Source organism: Falco cherrug, chromosome 6 (genome assembly GCF_023634085.1).
Source record: "Falco cherrug isolate bFalChe1 chromosome 6, bFalChe1.pri, whole genome shotgun sequence".
NCBI lineage: Eukaryota > Metazoa > Chordata > Aves > Falconiformes > Falconidae > Falco > Falco cherrug.
Window position 1 is genome coordinate 28,964,629 of NC_073702.1, and position 16,548 is coordinate 28,981,176.

Genomic DNA, 16,548 nt, shown 5'->3' on the forward strand with positions numbered 1-16,548 from the left:
CCCCTGAGAAGGAGTAGGAAAAGGAAGACTGAAAGAGCATTTAAAATGAGATTGTCCGTCTAATTAGGCTTTAGGCCAACTGTCAAGACTGTTCGCAGCAAGGGGGTGATTTAGGACTCCGCTCTACACCAGCCTCTCTATTCTACAGTTCTTTTTTCAAGAGTCATCCAAAAAGGGATAGCTTTTCTCATGTGCACCTTTGTTACTCTATACAAGACTAACACTGTGTGTCAAAAATATTGTTTTATTCTTTAATTGAAACAGAAGCTGACCAGGTTCCACCTCCATGGAAAAAAAAAATAAATCACATTTAAAATTGGTTACACTAACAGCCTCCAGTATAACACTCAAGCAGTACACTATCAACAAAATGAAAACCAAGATGTTCCAAAGATATCCATGTTGTCCTCAAAATATTTGTTACACAATACAATCAAGTTTACTGGTTATGACAATTCATAGAATTTCTGCAATGTTTTCTTGAGATGCGTACAGTTCACTGCTGCAGTGCATCAAATAGCACAGTGTGTCATGTGCTGTGTCTCCGTAAAAAGGCCACTGGAATATCCATCTGATTGTGATCCAGGTTGCAAACTGCTGCACAAACTGTCCCAAGAAAAGAAGTTTCCTGAAGATCTCACAGCTCATCTTTATCCCAGTCATCCAGATCCACATCGCTGAGATCAATATCATCTTCAACTGGAAGCTGTGAAAAAGGGAATGTTTTGAGCATATGTTTAGAAGCGCTTAATACCAGGACATTATCACAGACTTCGAAAGATGCTTACTCCTCCCTGAGAGTAAAGCTCCCTCCTGTCCTCTCTTTCATTCATAAAAATCTGTGTATTAAGCACAGCACAAGCACTCGAAGTTTAGATTACAAGGATGTTTCCTACTAATAAAAACAGTCCAGACAAACTATGCAGCAAAAATACTACCATATTCTGCATTTTAATTCCACCTGAAGTAGATCAAAGGATTGCAGTAACTTTGTTTTTTTACAGCGATGTTGAACCTTAAGAACACGCTTAGTCACAGTGTTGTTGGTTACACAGGCTCTACCTTACAAACTTCGATGGTAAGGTCAGCATATTGCAGAACCCAAGCCTCCACAACATTCAGATCTTGTACATGTACACTACCACCTCCCTTTACTCATCATAGGTAAACACACGATTTAGCCTCAAAGGGGTTCAACTTTCAGATTACATCCTAACAGTGAGGCAGGAATATCTGCCCACAGTGTCAGACTATGAATCTGGTGTTCGATCTGGTGACAGGATTTACAGTGGGAAACCATCAGCACAACTTGCCAGTCTTTGGAGAAGACTTTTCACACTGCCAGTTCTTAGTTACTCTATCCAGTCACTTCTGAACCCAGCAAATCAGCACTTTTAAGAGATGGAGCACCTCTTACCTCACCATCTTTGCCATCCCAAGGTTCAACTGAATGAATTTTAGGAAAAGCTCCACCGCCCACTGGTGCTGTAGAGCCACGACCAACAGATAGTTCCCTGTGAAAAACCAAGTTAAATTTAAGAAGTTTCTCCAGTTTCCATCCACCTGGAACAGTGCCTGCTTCAGAAAAAAGCAAGTCAACTTTGAGATCTTCATCACTTGAAACAAATCTAAACTGTCTATCACTTTCTGCTTCTCAATTTGAAAAGCTTTTGTTTCCAAAGCCCTTAAAGCAGCATTACTAATTTACAATTAGATCCAAGGAGAACAAGTAAGTGAGCTACACTTCCGTATTTCAGCAGCATTAACAACCATGGACAAACACAGGCCTTTAACATTATGCTGTTTATCACTTAAGGCAACTCCAGGAGTCTATAATCCTACCTTTGAAAGTCACCTGTAACTGGTACTTGAAATCAGTAGTAATCTTTTTTTTAGTGGAGACTGAGCCTCCATGGGTTACAATGGGTATAAGGTAACCAGCTTCTGCTGGTTTGCTCAAAGAGCCTAACATTAAAATCCTGAAGAGCTAATCCCTTTGCATTCTTTCAGAGACAAGACTGAATAAGCATTCCTCCCTGGGTGGAATATACAGTTCCTATGCTATTCTCCCTATTTCCTTACTTTTTGTCAACACTGTTGAGACTGCCTATTAGATTACAAAAGCTGCACACAGCAAGATGAGTTAACAGCCAGCTACACCAACTGTGATTGTATTGCTTTCTCTAGGCAGTACAGCTGAGCCGAAGTGTCAAGAGATTATTGTAACAAGTATTGCTCTGCAGTAAGACAATACGTAACAGCTTATATTGCATTAAGTAATTGGTTAAGTCAGCTGTTGTATCCTGCAAGCACCATCCACACTCACCAGGAGAGGCTTCACCAAGATGGATTTTATAGACTGAGAATTTGCCACACAAGGGGCAGACATTTCTTTCACATGCGTTAATACAGACTGTTTGGTATTACTCTTCCTGCACCCAAATCCTAATTTTTACTTGATCCTCTAAGAACGTTCCCTTTTTGACATTAAGAAAGCCTGGTCACTTACACAGGTTAAGAGAATGTAGTACTGTTCCACTAGTCCAGCTGGAACAAGGTTCAGTTAATGTGCTTCTTACGGCAAGGTGGGGAAAGACTTGCAATTCTGACTGTCTGCCATTCTCCAGGCAAGGACATGGAAATAGCTGCTAATGTAAGCTCTCAGAGGCTCTCACGTAGCTTACGCAGTTTAGTGTTTTACCTATAGAAGCAGAATTCCCACTTCACTTTGACCATGCTTATGTAACAGTTAAGCTTAGCTACTGTTTCAGTGTTGTTGCTGCCTTCCCTCCTCCTCTTTGTTGCCTTTCACCACTCAGTTCTTCTCAGCACTGGCTCTTGCCCAACTACACGAGAGGCAGTTTCAGGGAACCTGCGCTAAGAAGTCAGTAGCTTAGATTGATTGCTTCAGCTTCCCCCACTTAGTTTCAGATGCCATGGAATGGGGAAGGCAGAATCAGACCAAACCAGAAAAATGAACAGCAACATACAGAACCTCAAGAACCTTAAGCAGCACCCGCTTAAGATTCCCAAACTGGGAACTTTCCAATTACTAATTAGAATGCACCATTTGAATTTAGTATTGATTACCAAGTCCCATTAATTTCTTAGGCTACCAGAACCAGAATTTCTCAAGATCAAAACTACTTCTGTTTCAAAGCGGTTTTAAAAGGCTTGTGCTGAAACTACCATGTTAAGTCTAAACGGCCAACTTTTTAATTCTGTCCACCACAAAAAAGCAGCAGCTGCTTTACTAGTTGCAATTCCCACTGAAATCATTCCATTACTCCAGTTCTCTTACCTGTGCAAGTTTTGCCTGCTCCAGGAGAGCCTGATTTTGGTCTAGAGAGTTCACAGCCCCTGTTACAGAAAGGTTTAAGTCACTTAAATTTCATACCTGAGAAACTCATTAATCCCTTGCTCGCTGAATGATCCTTTCAGAAGGGCAAATTTCATCTTCCGAGCATTAACAGCTGCCATTGCTGGATAGCCAAAGCCTCCAATCCCTAAAGAGCTCTCAAGATCTGACTGAGCACCTGCTTCTGCCCACAGCCACCTTGAGGAAAAGACAAAATAGAAAATGCATAATTAGGATACACACTACAATCATTTGAAGTCACACATACCCTGCAATTCTGCAGAGGTCAAGTTGGGCTCTGAACTGCCCGTGACTGTGTCAACAGTTACCGAAGCCAGCAGGGAATAGCAGCGGAGTCTCAATCTTGAACAATTCAACAGAAGAAAGCCCCTCCCTCAACAGCACCTCTAGGCCAGCCCCACAGCCACTGAAAGCTGGATCAGAAGAACAGCCATGGAAGACAGTCCAGGGGAAGAAGTTACCAATCTGAACAAATTGCTACGCTTATGCCTATATCAGCCATTTTAAACCTTGCTTAAAGTCACAGAACTGAACATGACAAAGTACTGCCCAAATCCCACTGTAGAGGATTCCTGGCCTAAGACTGCAAGACCTGTATTTCACTCTGTATTTGTTCCTCATTGGTCAGGTCTCAGTTCCTCTAATGCTTAGAAAGTCCCCTGAGGAACCTCTGGAATCAGCCAGTCTCATAGCTTCCCCCCACTCCCGGCAGGCTTTCATGCCATTTTGACCCCTTTTCACAGCAGTGTGTCAGAACAGCTTTTACTTCCCAGAGATCCTAACCTCAATACTTGAGTAGAGGGGGAGAAGAGGCAAAGCCTGCTGGCCTGTTTCTTTGACAGCATGAAACTTGTTAATAAACTGCATGTAGGTCCCACCCCCCCCCCCCCCCCCCCCCGAGAATTCAGTCATAATGGCAGACCCACCTACCAGCAAGGCTCTAAAAAAACTGGATAAACACTGCCTTAAAATATTTTAGCATTCAGGACAAAAGACTGTTAATCTGACCTCATTAATGCTTAGTTATCACTTGTAAATGCATGATTTGAAAGGTGGATGAAAAGAAAACAAATCAACAGTTTATTATAAAACCACAGCACCCCCTCCCACAGCACAGTTAGTGAAATACCAAGATACACTAACCTGAACAAGGAACAGCTCTTACCTGCAGTTAAATCGTTATCATACAAATTCCATCCTGTTACCTCTAAACATGCTCACATCTTTCCTAAGACAACCACTCTGCAATGACACTTACCCCCACATCTTCTTTTTGTATTTTTCAGCCATTTTTAACATGACATCCAGGTAAGAATTCCTCCCCAAAGCTCCTGTTTGTTAGACAATTGGACAAGTTAAAACACACAACTACATGCTCTAAGTGACAAATTCATATAGAAGTCTGTCTGCTGGCTTGCATGTCTACCTGTGTCAAGAATATGAGGCAGAACAGAAATGATGCAGAGCTGATGAGCATCACAGGTACTCTTCAGAACATCTTCACTAATTATCTAGAAGAAAGTAGCAGAAAGTCAATGAGACTAAGACCTGGTTAACCAGCTATGACTGCAGTTCCCTCCGACAGCCTATCAACTTCATCCTAGAAGGCAGTAAGTGCTGAAGCAATTTGACACAGAAGCTTACAAGCCTCTCCCACTTCACTCGTCCCCCCTCAAAACACAAAACTAATTAGAAAGTTCACAATGTCTTCTGTTAAGACTTGCAGCAACAAGTAAGCAAGCAGTACCAAATACGGCTTAGAGAGAGCACAGTAAGATGCCATTTCTTGCTCAAAATCACACCATCTGTGGACCAGGGCTAGAAACAGCACACAGACCTATGCATGTGCCTGTAGGTTTCATTCACGGCACTGCTAGCCTGAGGTCAGCCAGCACGGTGTAGCATTTGCTGAAGATCGGGACACTTCATCACCATTAATAGATCAGTAACAGTTTTGTGTTATCTACCTTAAAAAATGATCAACCTGTTTATTAACATCAGTCATCTGCAAAATTTGTGTACCCCTGCCAGTAAAAATTTCAAAGCAGGCAGCCCCAATATATCAGTTGTATACAAGTACTACTGTACTAACATTATGTACATTATAAAGAATACAGAAGAAATTTTAAAATTATGACATATGAAATAAACACCATTTTAAAATATCTGTAAGTTCATTAATGGGCAAACATTTTCTTCCTCCTGCACCTCAGTGGGCTGTCTTGCATGCACCCCACTTTGTGGGCAACTGATCACCATTTTAAACCTGCCAACATCAACCTGAGACTAGAAGTCACCATAGAGAGGGTGCAATTTTTGGACCACAAGCACCTCCCAATGATGGGTTCAAATGACAACACCCTGCCCTCTTGTAAGAAAAAAGGATGGGGCACAGAATCCTACTTTTTCACTTATTCCTCAAGAGAGAATCCCTGGTACCGTACCACCCTGTCAGTGCCTTCACTGTGACTGAAAGATGATCAGAATTGATAATCACAAATTCACAGTAAAAGTTAGACAACAGAAAGCTGAATGATCAGACTCGTCATCCTTGACTTTCTGCTGTAAAACAGTGCACAAGCACCACACCTAGGCTGTTTTATTTACAGTTAACAGTCCTGTAAAAACTGCTTCAAAGGACATGATGGAAAGAAAAGCAGTTTGAGAGAATGATGTAGAGGTACCTCCAGGAGCTCAGGTGGTGGTGCATTATCAGAAAACAGATCCAGAGCACGAGCAATGATATCAGATCTAGTTCTTCCACCATCATAATCAACAGGGTCTTCTCCTTTCTGGAAGATTTTAATGGTAGGAAATCCACGAATCTGCAAGGCAATTTTAAGTCATCAGCTCAAATAAGTCTGAATATTTATGACAGAAGTTATCTGCTACTCTGACATGTTCTAGATTGAAAGAGAGGGAAGACATTTAACATCTACGTGAAGACTCACATAGCCTTATGACATAACTTGAACATTTTGTAGCTTCCAACTTGTGCAAACAATTCAAAACAAGGTTAACATGCTGAAACACTGTTTCAAGTTTCAGGCCTGATGAATCAGCCATGGTCTCATCTCGGTTTAGGTCCACCAAACACTGCAGGTTTAAGTACCATGAGGACTATCTTCGTACTTTGCATTTATTAGACATTAGTTTCCCCATTTGGGGTGTGTGTAGGGGTGGTCAGCACACCTTCAGCTCCCTTACTGTATTACAGAGTATCTGTTCACTTTGGGCACGCAGCATAGCTGACCTGGGCAGCTAATATTGTTGGAACGATCCCAAATAACTGGCTCCCAGATGTACAGGTATGCGTGGGTTCTGCAGATGCCCAGCCAGCATACCAGCAGTCTGAAAGGAGACACCTCTCACTTCAGATGATAAAGCCATACAAGATCTTATGAAATAAACAGCCTTTTTAATCAGCATTATCCAGATTTATTTCTTTTCTCTTACCATTTATATTGTTACTAACATTCAGGAATGATTGATTTGTGGAAAAATGGTATGTGTCACGTAAGTGTTTTGTGCTAAAAGTAACGTTAAGTGGTACTACATTAAGGAACAGTTCAGTAACTAAAGGGAAATACGACTTACTAGAGATGGAAGGGAAACTGCAACCACTGCAGAGCACACTCACCCCGTATCGGCTTGCCAGCATCTGATTGACTGTTGCATCTACTGCAGCCAGCTTTACTTTTCCCTTTGTTTGTTCCTTCACCTCAGTGGCAGCAGCTGCCCATTCTGGCTCCAGACTGAAAAAAACAAAGAGTATGAGCACTCTGAGCTCTCTCCGAGCTAGCAAATGCATAACACATGCCAACATTATGTAGCATACTCCACTCAGGAAAAAAATAAAATCTCTGTAAAGAATGACAGCTGGGAGGGTTATTCCAAATGAGACTGAAAACCTCCATCTGAAGGAATGAAAAGGTTAATATAACTTCTGGTTCTTATTTCCATTGGTAACTAGGAATTTTAGTAAGGAAGAATGCAGCCAGAGCAGCACCAAGGTGCCCCGAGCAGAAGCCCATGTATTTTTGAAAACCCCACTTCTGATATACCAGAGATGCAAGGTGTCTTTTAGGGGATTAAGGCTATTGCACAAACACAAGCATTAATGGGAACTGAACTGCCAAAGAAAAGCCTCATTTACTTTTTGCAGTGCCCACACCACGGGGCATAAAACTCCACCATCCACACATCATCGCTATTTATGACGTTCTTATCAAAGCTGTCATCAGTCAACTCAATCACATCCTTCTTATCTCCACCTCCACTCTCTCGGCTCTGCAAGAAACAAACAGACCCTCACATAAGTAACCAAAAATAAGCTCGCTTGTGTGTCACGTCATACCAAATGGCTTTTATTTGAATAAGATACAAACCAGGCAGTATTAGGTCATACAACTTTTCCATTTCAGAACTGACAATACACACTGTCTACTCCCACAGCACTTTCAGAAAACAGCAAGTGAACCTTCTCTTAAAGGGAAATCAGGTCAAACTGACAAACAAGAAGATACAGGAACACTTCCCCAGTTCTTCATGCTCTATCTATCCAAGAACAAAGTGCTCTCCAACCCTCAAAATCTACTGTGCCCTGGTTTCCAGGCAAAAGAAACATGAGAGTGCAATACACACTACAGGGTACTGTCCACGCAGGTCTTCCATCTGGCCAACCTGAGGACGTCAGAGTACTTGCTCCCTTATTTAGAAACAGCAGTAGGAGCTAGAAGCTTCTCTATTTAACTTCAGGGAGAACTCCAGCAAGCCAACTTCAGAAGAACACTACCAAATTAAAAAAAACCTTCATCCATCTACCTTAGACTAGGCAAACGGTACTTCAACCAGCTGGAGAACGGGGCTAACAGGGACCTCAGAGTTCAAAGGGACACACACCTGGGGAATAAAAACCCCATGTACTAGTACATGCCGAGGACTGACTAGCCAGAAATCAGCTTTACAGAGGGAACCTTGGGGGACCTGGTGGACAAGTTGGACATGAGCCAGCAATGCACCCCTGTGGCAAAGGCAGCCAACAGCCTCCTGAGCTGCACTAGGCAGAGTTGCCAGCAGGTCTGAGGAGGCGATCTTTCCCCTCTGCTCAGCACTGTGAAACACCTGGAGTGCTGGCACTCCCCAGTATAAGAGACATGCAAACACTGGTGAAAGTCCAGCCAAGGGTCAAAGCTGATTAAGGGCTCTGAGCATCTGACATGTATGTTGAGAAAATTGCAATTGCTCAGCTGGAAAAAGAAGGCTCAGCATGGATCCTATTCATGTATATGAATACCTGGGTGGAGGTGACAAAAAACCAAAGGCAGACTCTTCTCTGCAACACCCAGTGACAGGACAAAGAGGACATAAATTAAATTCATGTATTTCAACTGAAAAGTAAGAGAAATCTTTTCTACTGCGAGGGCAGTCAAACACCAGAACAGGTTGCCCTAAGAGTACAGTCCATGTGGAGTCTCAGTCTTTGCAGATACTCACAACTTGCTGGGACACAGCCCTGAGCAATCTGCTCTAGTTGATCCTGCAGCCAGTAGGGGGTCTGGACTAGACAACCTCCAGAAGTCCCTTCCAACTTCAACTATTCTGTAACCCAAGTCTGCAACACAAACTCTGATCTCCTGTACAAGACAGTCTCCAGTTGAAAACACACACGTTCACTCAAATACCTGTTTGCCAGAACTATATCCTCCACTCCTGCCACTAAGACGCTCTTTCACCAGGGACCGAACAGCACTTAAAGCAGCATCAACAATAGCATCACTTGTCCTGCCACCTGCAACATAGAAAAATGAGTTATTAAAGCATCAAAAGGACAGTTTAAGGTAGGCCCCTGACCTAATTACAAACTTAATACTCCCTCATCCTAAGGATTCTTCAGAAAAAGCAGAACTAAGCTATGAGTGATATGGTACTAGTGGTAGAACATCACTGACTTAAAACACGAGCAGCAGGACTGACTTCACTTTTTAACTACCCACCTTATTCAATGGTGGTGGCTGTGCTAAGCTCCCAGTAATTAGAAGAGAGGAATAATTTGGAACTGCCTATTAACCTCCACCCAGTACAGACTGGGGATAGGACTGTTAGCCCATGCTAAGACACAAAATTTGGTCAGACCAGTCCCACCCATCTGTGTCTCAGTTACTACATGCACTAGACAGAAACACCACACAAGACAGCATAACAGCCACCATAATTACTGTATTCAGGGAAGTTTTCAGGCATGCAACATGTGAAAGGGCATCACGCTTACCCTGATAATCCTCTGCTTTGTTTTTGTTGGCTCCAAATATCTTGATGGTTGGAAACCCTCTGACTCCATACTGTCCACCCAAGGATTGATGTTTATCTGCATCTACTGCACCTACTTTCACTACACCCTGTGGAAATAAAAACAAGAACCAAGATAAGACTTCTACAGTGTTTTAATACATTTTATACTCTGTGCATTCTAAAGTGAGTTATTAGAAGAGTAAGAAAAGTCACCACAAGAGAGGCGTTATCCCCCCAGAAGCACTGAACTACAGACCAGCATATCTTTCTTCACCCTGACAAACTAAAGTTTGTTTGGGGTTTTAGTTTGGGGTTTGTTTTTTTTTTAAAGGGGAATACATTTTACATAGTTCAGCAAATCGCCACATGACCAAGTTTTCTGTAATTAAAGAAATGTTAATCATGAACAGCTTACAGAACTGTTTTCAAATATTCAGTTCCTGCTGTTCCTGTACTTCAGAGGCAGGTAACAGGACAGCAAGGAAGAAAAGCGGAACATGCTATTTTGGGGGATGGCTGGATTGTAGCATCATCTGGTGCTGTTAAAAGCAGCCCTGGAAAACAGTAGTTGGAATTCACAGGGACAGAACTGATTTGCTTCCTCTACAATTCAATGGCTTCTTTAAAAAAAACCAACACAAACACAAAATCCTGACTTTTTAAATGCCTTTGACTGGCTGAACAAATATAATCGACACAGTTTTGGAGACCAAATGCCACCTTCATGTTCCCAAGCCAGATGACAAACAGCCAAACTCCTCCATCTACTGCCACAAGCACATTTGAAAGACTGAACTTACTTTTAATGCTGTTGCTGCTTTCTTCCACTCAGGGGTTAGTCTCTGACAATGACCACACCTTTTAGAAAGAAAAAAGGAAAAACCACCAAACCATTAACTGTCATTCAGATCTGACAACTATTTCACAAATAACACTGATCTTTTTGGGTCTGCAATTACAAAACAGTCAACTCACAGCAAGCTGTAGGAGACTTAAGACCTACTCATGAAGAGGGGATGTTGTGGCATAGCCTCTTCACATCTTTCATGATCACCATGATCACATGAGTGATGAAAAACCCCCACAAGTATTATGCAAATGCATACACATATGCCCATATCTCAAAAGCTGCCTGGCTTCCCCAACACAGAAGCAAACACGAGCACCAAAATCCAGATTCACACACTAGTCTGCCTGTTGTGAACTAAAATGGGCCTGTGATGAGGCCTGAAAAAAAATATTCTAGAGGTTTCTTAATTAGCGAGAGTTTGTGGCACACGATTTCCTAGAGGTGTCTGGGCGAGAAAAGCAACAGTTGACTGGCAACTAGTGTACCATCACAGGTCTGTAGGGAAAGAAACTGCCAATTTATTTACACCTGTTCCACACTATTGCCATTATTCAATAAAGCTTTCCATTCCCCATAAAGCTGCAAAAACTCTAGAAGCAGCACAGCATCCTTTCCCCTAAACTTCTCAGTTCGGACCCAGCTAGGCTGTTGCAATGAAAGGCCTCTTCCTCCAGAATGCGGAGCTTTGGACAGCAATAGCATTGAGAATTTGTGCAAAGATGGAATATACATCACAAGAATTTACATGGAAGACACTCCATGCTCTGCATGCGAGCAGAAGAGGAGACAGAGGTGCTATATTAAGATTCACAAAGCCATTATTTTTCAATGAAAATTGGAAATACTAAGTGTGAATTTAGATTTGTGCTTTCACTTCAGAATCAAGTTAAGACAGACGTGAGGGGACTTCTCACTCTCCTACTGCACTTCAATCAGTCATTTTTAATACTAGTTTCAGGGGAAAAACTGAAGTAGTAAAATAGCATATAAGGTTTTTTTATTAGACCTTATTTGCCAACTTGAAACCAGTTCCTGCCTTTTTCCCTCATGAGGATATTTAAAATAGGAATCCCAACCACAGCTATATTGCTAGTCATGAGGCTATCAAACCAGAACTGTACTGCCAACAACTGAATGAAACCCTGAACAGCAGATTCCTACGCTGCTCTTTCATGACAAGCAGCAGCAAGTAGGCAGCTGTAATTCTTACCATGGGGCGTAGAACTCCACAAGCCACACGCTCTCACTCTGAATGACCTCTTTGTTGAAGTTAGTTGGTGTTAGCTCTATCACATCATCACTGGCCGAATATAAACCATTAACTGCCAGGAACAACGTGCAGCTCACTATGCCTAGAACAAAAAGTAAAGAAATCAGCATTCCTGCAGAACATTTATGATTTTCCTGTTGCCATAGCTAAATCATCTCCCCACTCCCTGCAACTGGTGGGAGGCATTTCTATTTGACCGGAAAAAAGAGGGAAATTACAGCAAGATATAAAATTTCCCTCCTCACTTAAATCATGATTCCACAGGATCATGCAATATATTCTCTATGCCTAAAGCTAGATGGAGTTATGCCACTCCTACTATGGCCCTCCAGAGAGGATTTTGTCAAAGCTCCTTACCCTAAATACTAGTGGTACCAGACCAACAGAACTTCTACACAATCAGCCACATTTTATTTCAGGTCCTTCTCACAAAAACTCCTAAGTTAGCTGCTCACAGCTCTTGCACAGCAGGAGCTCAAACACATCTTTCACAGAAGCACATAATGCAGGACCACCCCAACTAATCTTCGTACAGTCACACTTATTTTAGTACCAGCACTTGACACACTGGTAGTATAAGGAGCTCCTTCGTTCTCACTCATGAAGATCTTTGTCTACCATTGATTTATCTCTCCAGCAACAGACTGAAGAACAATAGCTAAATCTCTCTGGTTAACAACTCAAGCGCTCATAGAAAGCTAAAAAAATTTAAAAAGCTGCAAGGATATTGCTTTCTCTTAAGACAGACTTCATGCTTCTGGATTTTACTATTGCCTGAGACTTTGCACATAAAACCTCAGAACCCTTTCTTCTACCTCATCAGAGACTGAGAGATAACTTGATGAAAGATGACAAGCATCTCTAACAAAAAAATCACATAGCAAAAGACTCTTCTTAATCCACCAAAGACGGGGGGTGGGGGTGGGAATAAGAGCTCAGACACTGAAGTCACAATTAGGCAAAACCCAGCTTTGCTGTCACTAGTTAATAACTTGCATAGGAAGCTGTTAACTTGCATAGGAAGCTGCACATTCTCAAGACTGAATGCGACGGGAAGATACAGTTGAGTGATGCAGAAACACCACAGCACACGGTACACAGACTGCACAGCATCACCTACACTTTATCAGTCCCACTCAAGAAAAGCCAGTTTCATTATACCTATTCTGCAGACGAGAGCAGCTGACAGAAATATCTTCCAGGTTATTCAACCAGAGATCAGGACTGAGTTGCCAAGCTGCAACACAGCGCCCTATCTGCTACACCACTCCCCCTCCTAATGGCTTCTTATAACCCTAGGACCCAACCCTTTTCTTTTGGGGTTATCACCACCAGAATCTGGTGTTTCCACCACCAGACTTACACCTTAGAGCGACTCTCCCTTCAGTATGCCCACACGCAAACAGAACTTCGTCCACACTGATCAACTGACTTCCAAGGCCATCCGTAGCTGTCACAGCATGTTACAGTGACCTACAGTAGCAGCTGCTGCTGGGGCAGAGTAAGAAAATAAGGATAGAAAAAGCTACTTGACCCTTACAGTCACTCTCAAGAGAAAAAAGCCTTGTCTAGACAGAATGAGACCATTAAGTTGAAATCAGCATATTTTGGCACAACCTAACGACATCTCTGGCAGAACACATTCAGAAGCTGAAGAGTTCACTCAGCCATTTCTGCCACTTCAAATAGAGAAGTTCTAGCTTATGCAAAAACACCTGCTAAAGAGAACTCACATACGAAAGAACATGGTTAAATCCACCTAGTCACGTATCACTGCTTTCCCCCCCCCCAAGACTATGACTCATGAAATGGCGGCATTCCTTCATATAGTGAAATATTCAAGGTTTAATTCATCATACAAAAAGATCCATTTCCTACAAGCATCTAAGCCAGGAAGATGCAGATCCATCCTTGATATTGAGGCAAAAAAGAAAAATCTCAGATAAACTGATTTCAGAAGTCGTTTTCTGATGTAAGCATGTTACCTAGACAAAGGCATTGTTAAACCAACTAAGGCAACTCCACACTGGTATTACTAGCCCTCATCGAAAAACCAAGTTGTAACTGAAGACCTGGGGAAAAAGCTTTTGCTATGGGACGATGATGATGATTCTGTGACCTCCTCCTTAGCACACGCACCCCTGCTGCAGCAAAGCTGGGCGTACAGAAGCTCACCCCCCACACACGTGCGCTGGGTGAGAGCCCCTCGGCCCTGTGCAGCGCGACCAGCACCCTCGGTACTGCCATAAAGGGGTCCGAGGGGCACTACCCAAGAGGTTTACCCATGTATTCGGCACGGAAGACCCAGCAGCAGGGGGAGGGGAAGAGGAAGTACCGTTCCCCACGGGCTCCCCTTTTAATCATCAGTTATTACTTTCTTACTGCCCTTACAGCACTGGATCGCAGGCGAGGGCAGCCAGGCAAGCGGAACTTCACCGCTTGCTGGAAATCAAAGCGGTTAAGGAGAGATAAGCACCGTCCCGGCTTTTTTGTTGTTGTTACTGGTATCTTCAGGCCATCTGCCCGCGACCCGGTAACCCACCGAGCGTCCCCCGCTCCCCCGCGGGCGGCACAGCGGCTCGGGCCGGCAAGGACCCGGACGCTACCGCGGGCGCGGCCACCGCGGGCGCTGCCCCCACTCCACAAGTCTCCCGCCCCGCCGAGAGCGGCCCGCACAGCCCAGGGCCCTCGCTGCTCCCCGAGCGGGAGACGGGCGCACGGCGGCTCCAAGCCCGTCCCCGGCGCCCTCCTGCCGCGACAGGCCCACACCCCCGGCGGGGTCCGACAGGCCCAGGAGGAAGGAAGCCGCGGCCCGCCGCTCCCTCTGCTTGCGGGCCTGCCGGCCCACCGCCCCCGCGGCGCGGCGCGGCCGGCCCATCCGCCCCCTGAGCGCCCCTACGGCTCCTACCCCACCAGAGCCGGCCGGCTGCGCACACCCCCATGGCTGCCTCCAGCTCCCGCAGCCGCCGCCGATGGAGCCTGCCCGCCCCGCCCCGCCGCCCACGCGCCGCGCGTTCCCCGCCGTGGCCGCCGCCCATTGGCGGAGCTGGCGCAGGCGCACTAGCGCAGCCAATGGGGAGCAGCCGCGTCAGTCGCTGCGGGGCGCGGGTGGCCGGAGGAGGCTCTGAGGGGCGGGGCAGGAGGTGAAGGTGGGCGGTGGGGCCGGGCCGCGCTTGGGCTGGGCCCGGGCGGCCGCCGAAAGCAGGGAGGAGGCAGCGGGGGGCCTTGGGGAGCGCTGTCAGCAGGGTGCCGCGGGGACAAGCGGTCCCAGCCTGCTTCTGGCAGCTTCCCAGTATCCTGCTACAGCCAGAGCGCCGTCAGCCGCTTCCCGCCTTGCAGCGCTGGATGGGGCCTGGGGGCCCAGGACTCTGGGCCTGGGCTGGAACACACGCAGGCCTTCAAGGAGAAGGCAGGCGTGCCAGTGTTCAGGCCGAGCTTCACTTGTACCACCTCTAAATGCAAACATAAGCCTCAAGGACTTGACAGTCGAAATGGTGTCACAGTGAAGAGCAAGGCAGGCATCTAAGTTGGAAGAGAAATGGTTTGCAAGTCACAAGCTTGCATGCAAAAGTAGGAAGTAGCCCAGCTGCATGTGCTGTAGGCCGAGGAAATAAAAGTGGCCAAGGAAATAAAAGTAGGGGCAGGGGAGGGCTGGTGCATGCTCATACAAGCAGTTAAAACCTGGATAACCTGCTTTCATCCAACAGAGACTTGGAAAGTTTGGGTCCAGCAGCATGATTTCCCATGAAAAATCATTCCAATTCAAAAGCTTCGGAAATGGATTCAAAAAGCTGGGGTTTTTTTCTCCTTCTATTGATTGCACACTGCAGGAGGGTACTAGAGCTCGGCACTCTGCTGTTGATGGGCATAGATCTAGACAAAGGTTTTTTGCAGAGCTAGGATTCAACGACTTAAGTGAGCTGTGAAATTTTTAGTGTAGTGGTAGTAGCGGTAGCTGGACTTAATGTACTATTGACACAGCATTTTTCAGCAGCTGGATCTGAAGTGGTCTAAATTGCGCCCCCATCCACACACGTGTTGCTTCCCGCTCACAGCTAGAACTTTTCAGTGTGATCAAGTCCTGCTTTTTAAGAGTATGAAATTGTTAGCACAGTAGTGAGAACAGGCAGCCCTTTTCACCCTCAAGTTGTTTCAGAAATGAACAGGGATGCATGAAATAAAATTTTAATTAGGATGGCTACAAAATACTGGCATCTTGGCATTTCCATCCATAAAAGGGCAGCCTGCTGAGCAGGCAGGTTCAAATTTGTGGTGCTTCCTACATCTGAAGATGAAACATACCTCACCTCTTATTTTACTGACTTCTAGAGCAAACAGGACCTGCTTTGCAGACCATCTTTCCCAAGGGAATGTGCATTTCTCTTTAAGTTCCACCAGTAGGATGAAAAAAGTAAACATGACACCTTGGGGCACTATTGAGCAGTTAGCATGACATTAGACATTAGCTCCAGGTAAAATCCTCAAAACCAGAGGTAATTAAAGGATAGTTTTATGGCACGTAAATTAGCAGAGAAATTTGATAATTTGGGGGAGGTGGCATGGTTGGCTAATAGAAGGAGCTGCATAGAGGTAGCGTATTTTATTTTTCATCAGTACCATGCAACAGTAAGTTGAATGGCTGTGTTTAGCATTTCTGTAGCACCAAGAAGTATGTGTTGAAGTACTTATTGCTGAATAGGAAGCTTTTAACACAGCTCTTTACGTACTGTAAATTCCTAGTGAGTTTCTACAGGAAGC

General features: G+C 44.5%; 1 protein-coding gene across 1 annotated transcript; it reads right to left on the minus strand.

The window, feature by feature from the left end:
* Positions 1 to 224: 224 nt before the first annotated feature.
* On the minus strand, positions 225 to 14,814 carry PDIA6 (protein disulfide isomerase family A member 6). The gene is made up of 13 exons (XM_055713819.1): positions 14,699 to 14,814; positions 11,731 to 11,872; positions 10,471 to 10,528; positions 9,651 to 9,777; positions 9,064 to 9,170; positions 7,536 to 7,669; positions 7,020 to 7,134; positions 6,064 to 6,204; positions 4,806 to 4,890; positions 4,638 to 4,710; positions 3,398 to 3,556; positions 1,418 to 1,514; positions 225 to 706 (listed from the first exon to the last, which is right to left on the minus strand). The coding sequence occupies exons 1-13, from the start codon at positions 14,730 to 14,732 to the stop codon at positions 638 to 640; spliced, it is 1,341 nt and encodes a 446-aa protein (XP_055569794.1). The 5' UTR covers positions 14,733 to 14,814; the 3' UTR covers positions 225 to 637.
* Between the last annotated feature and the right edge of the window lie 1,734 nt (positions 14,815 to 16,548).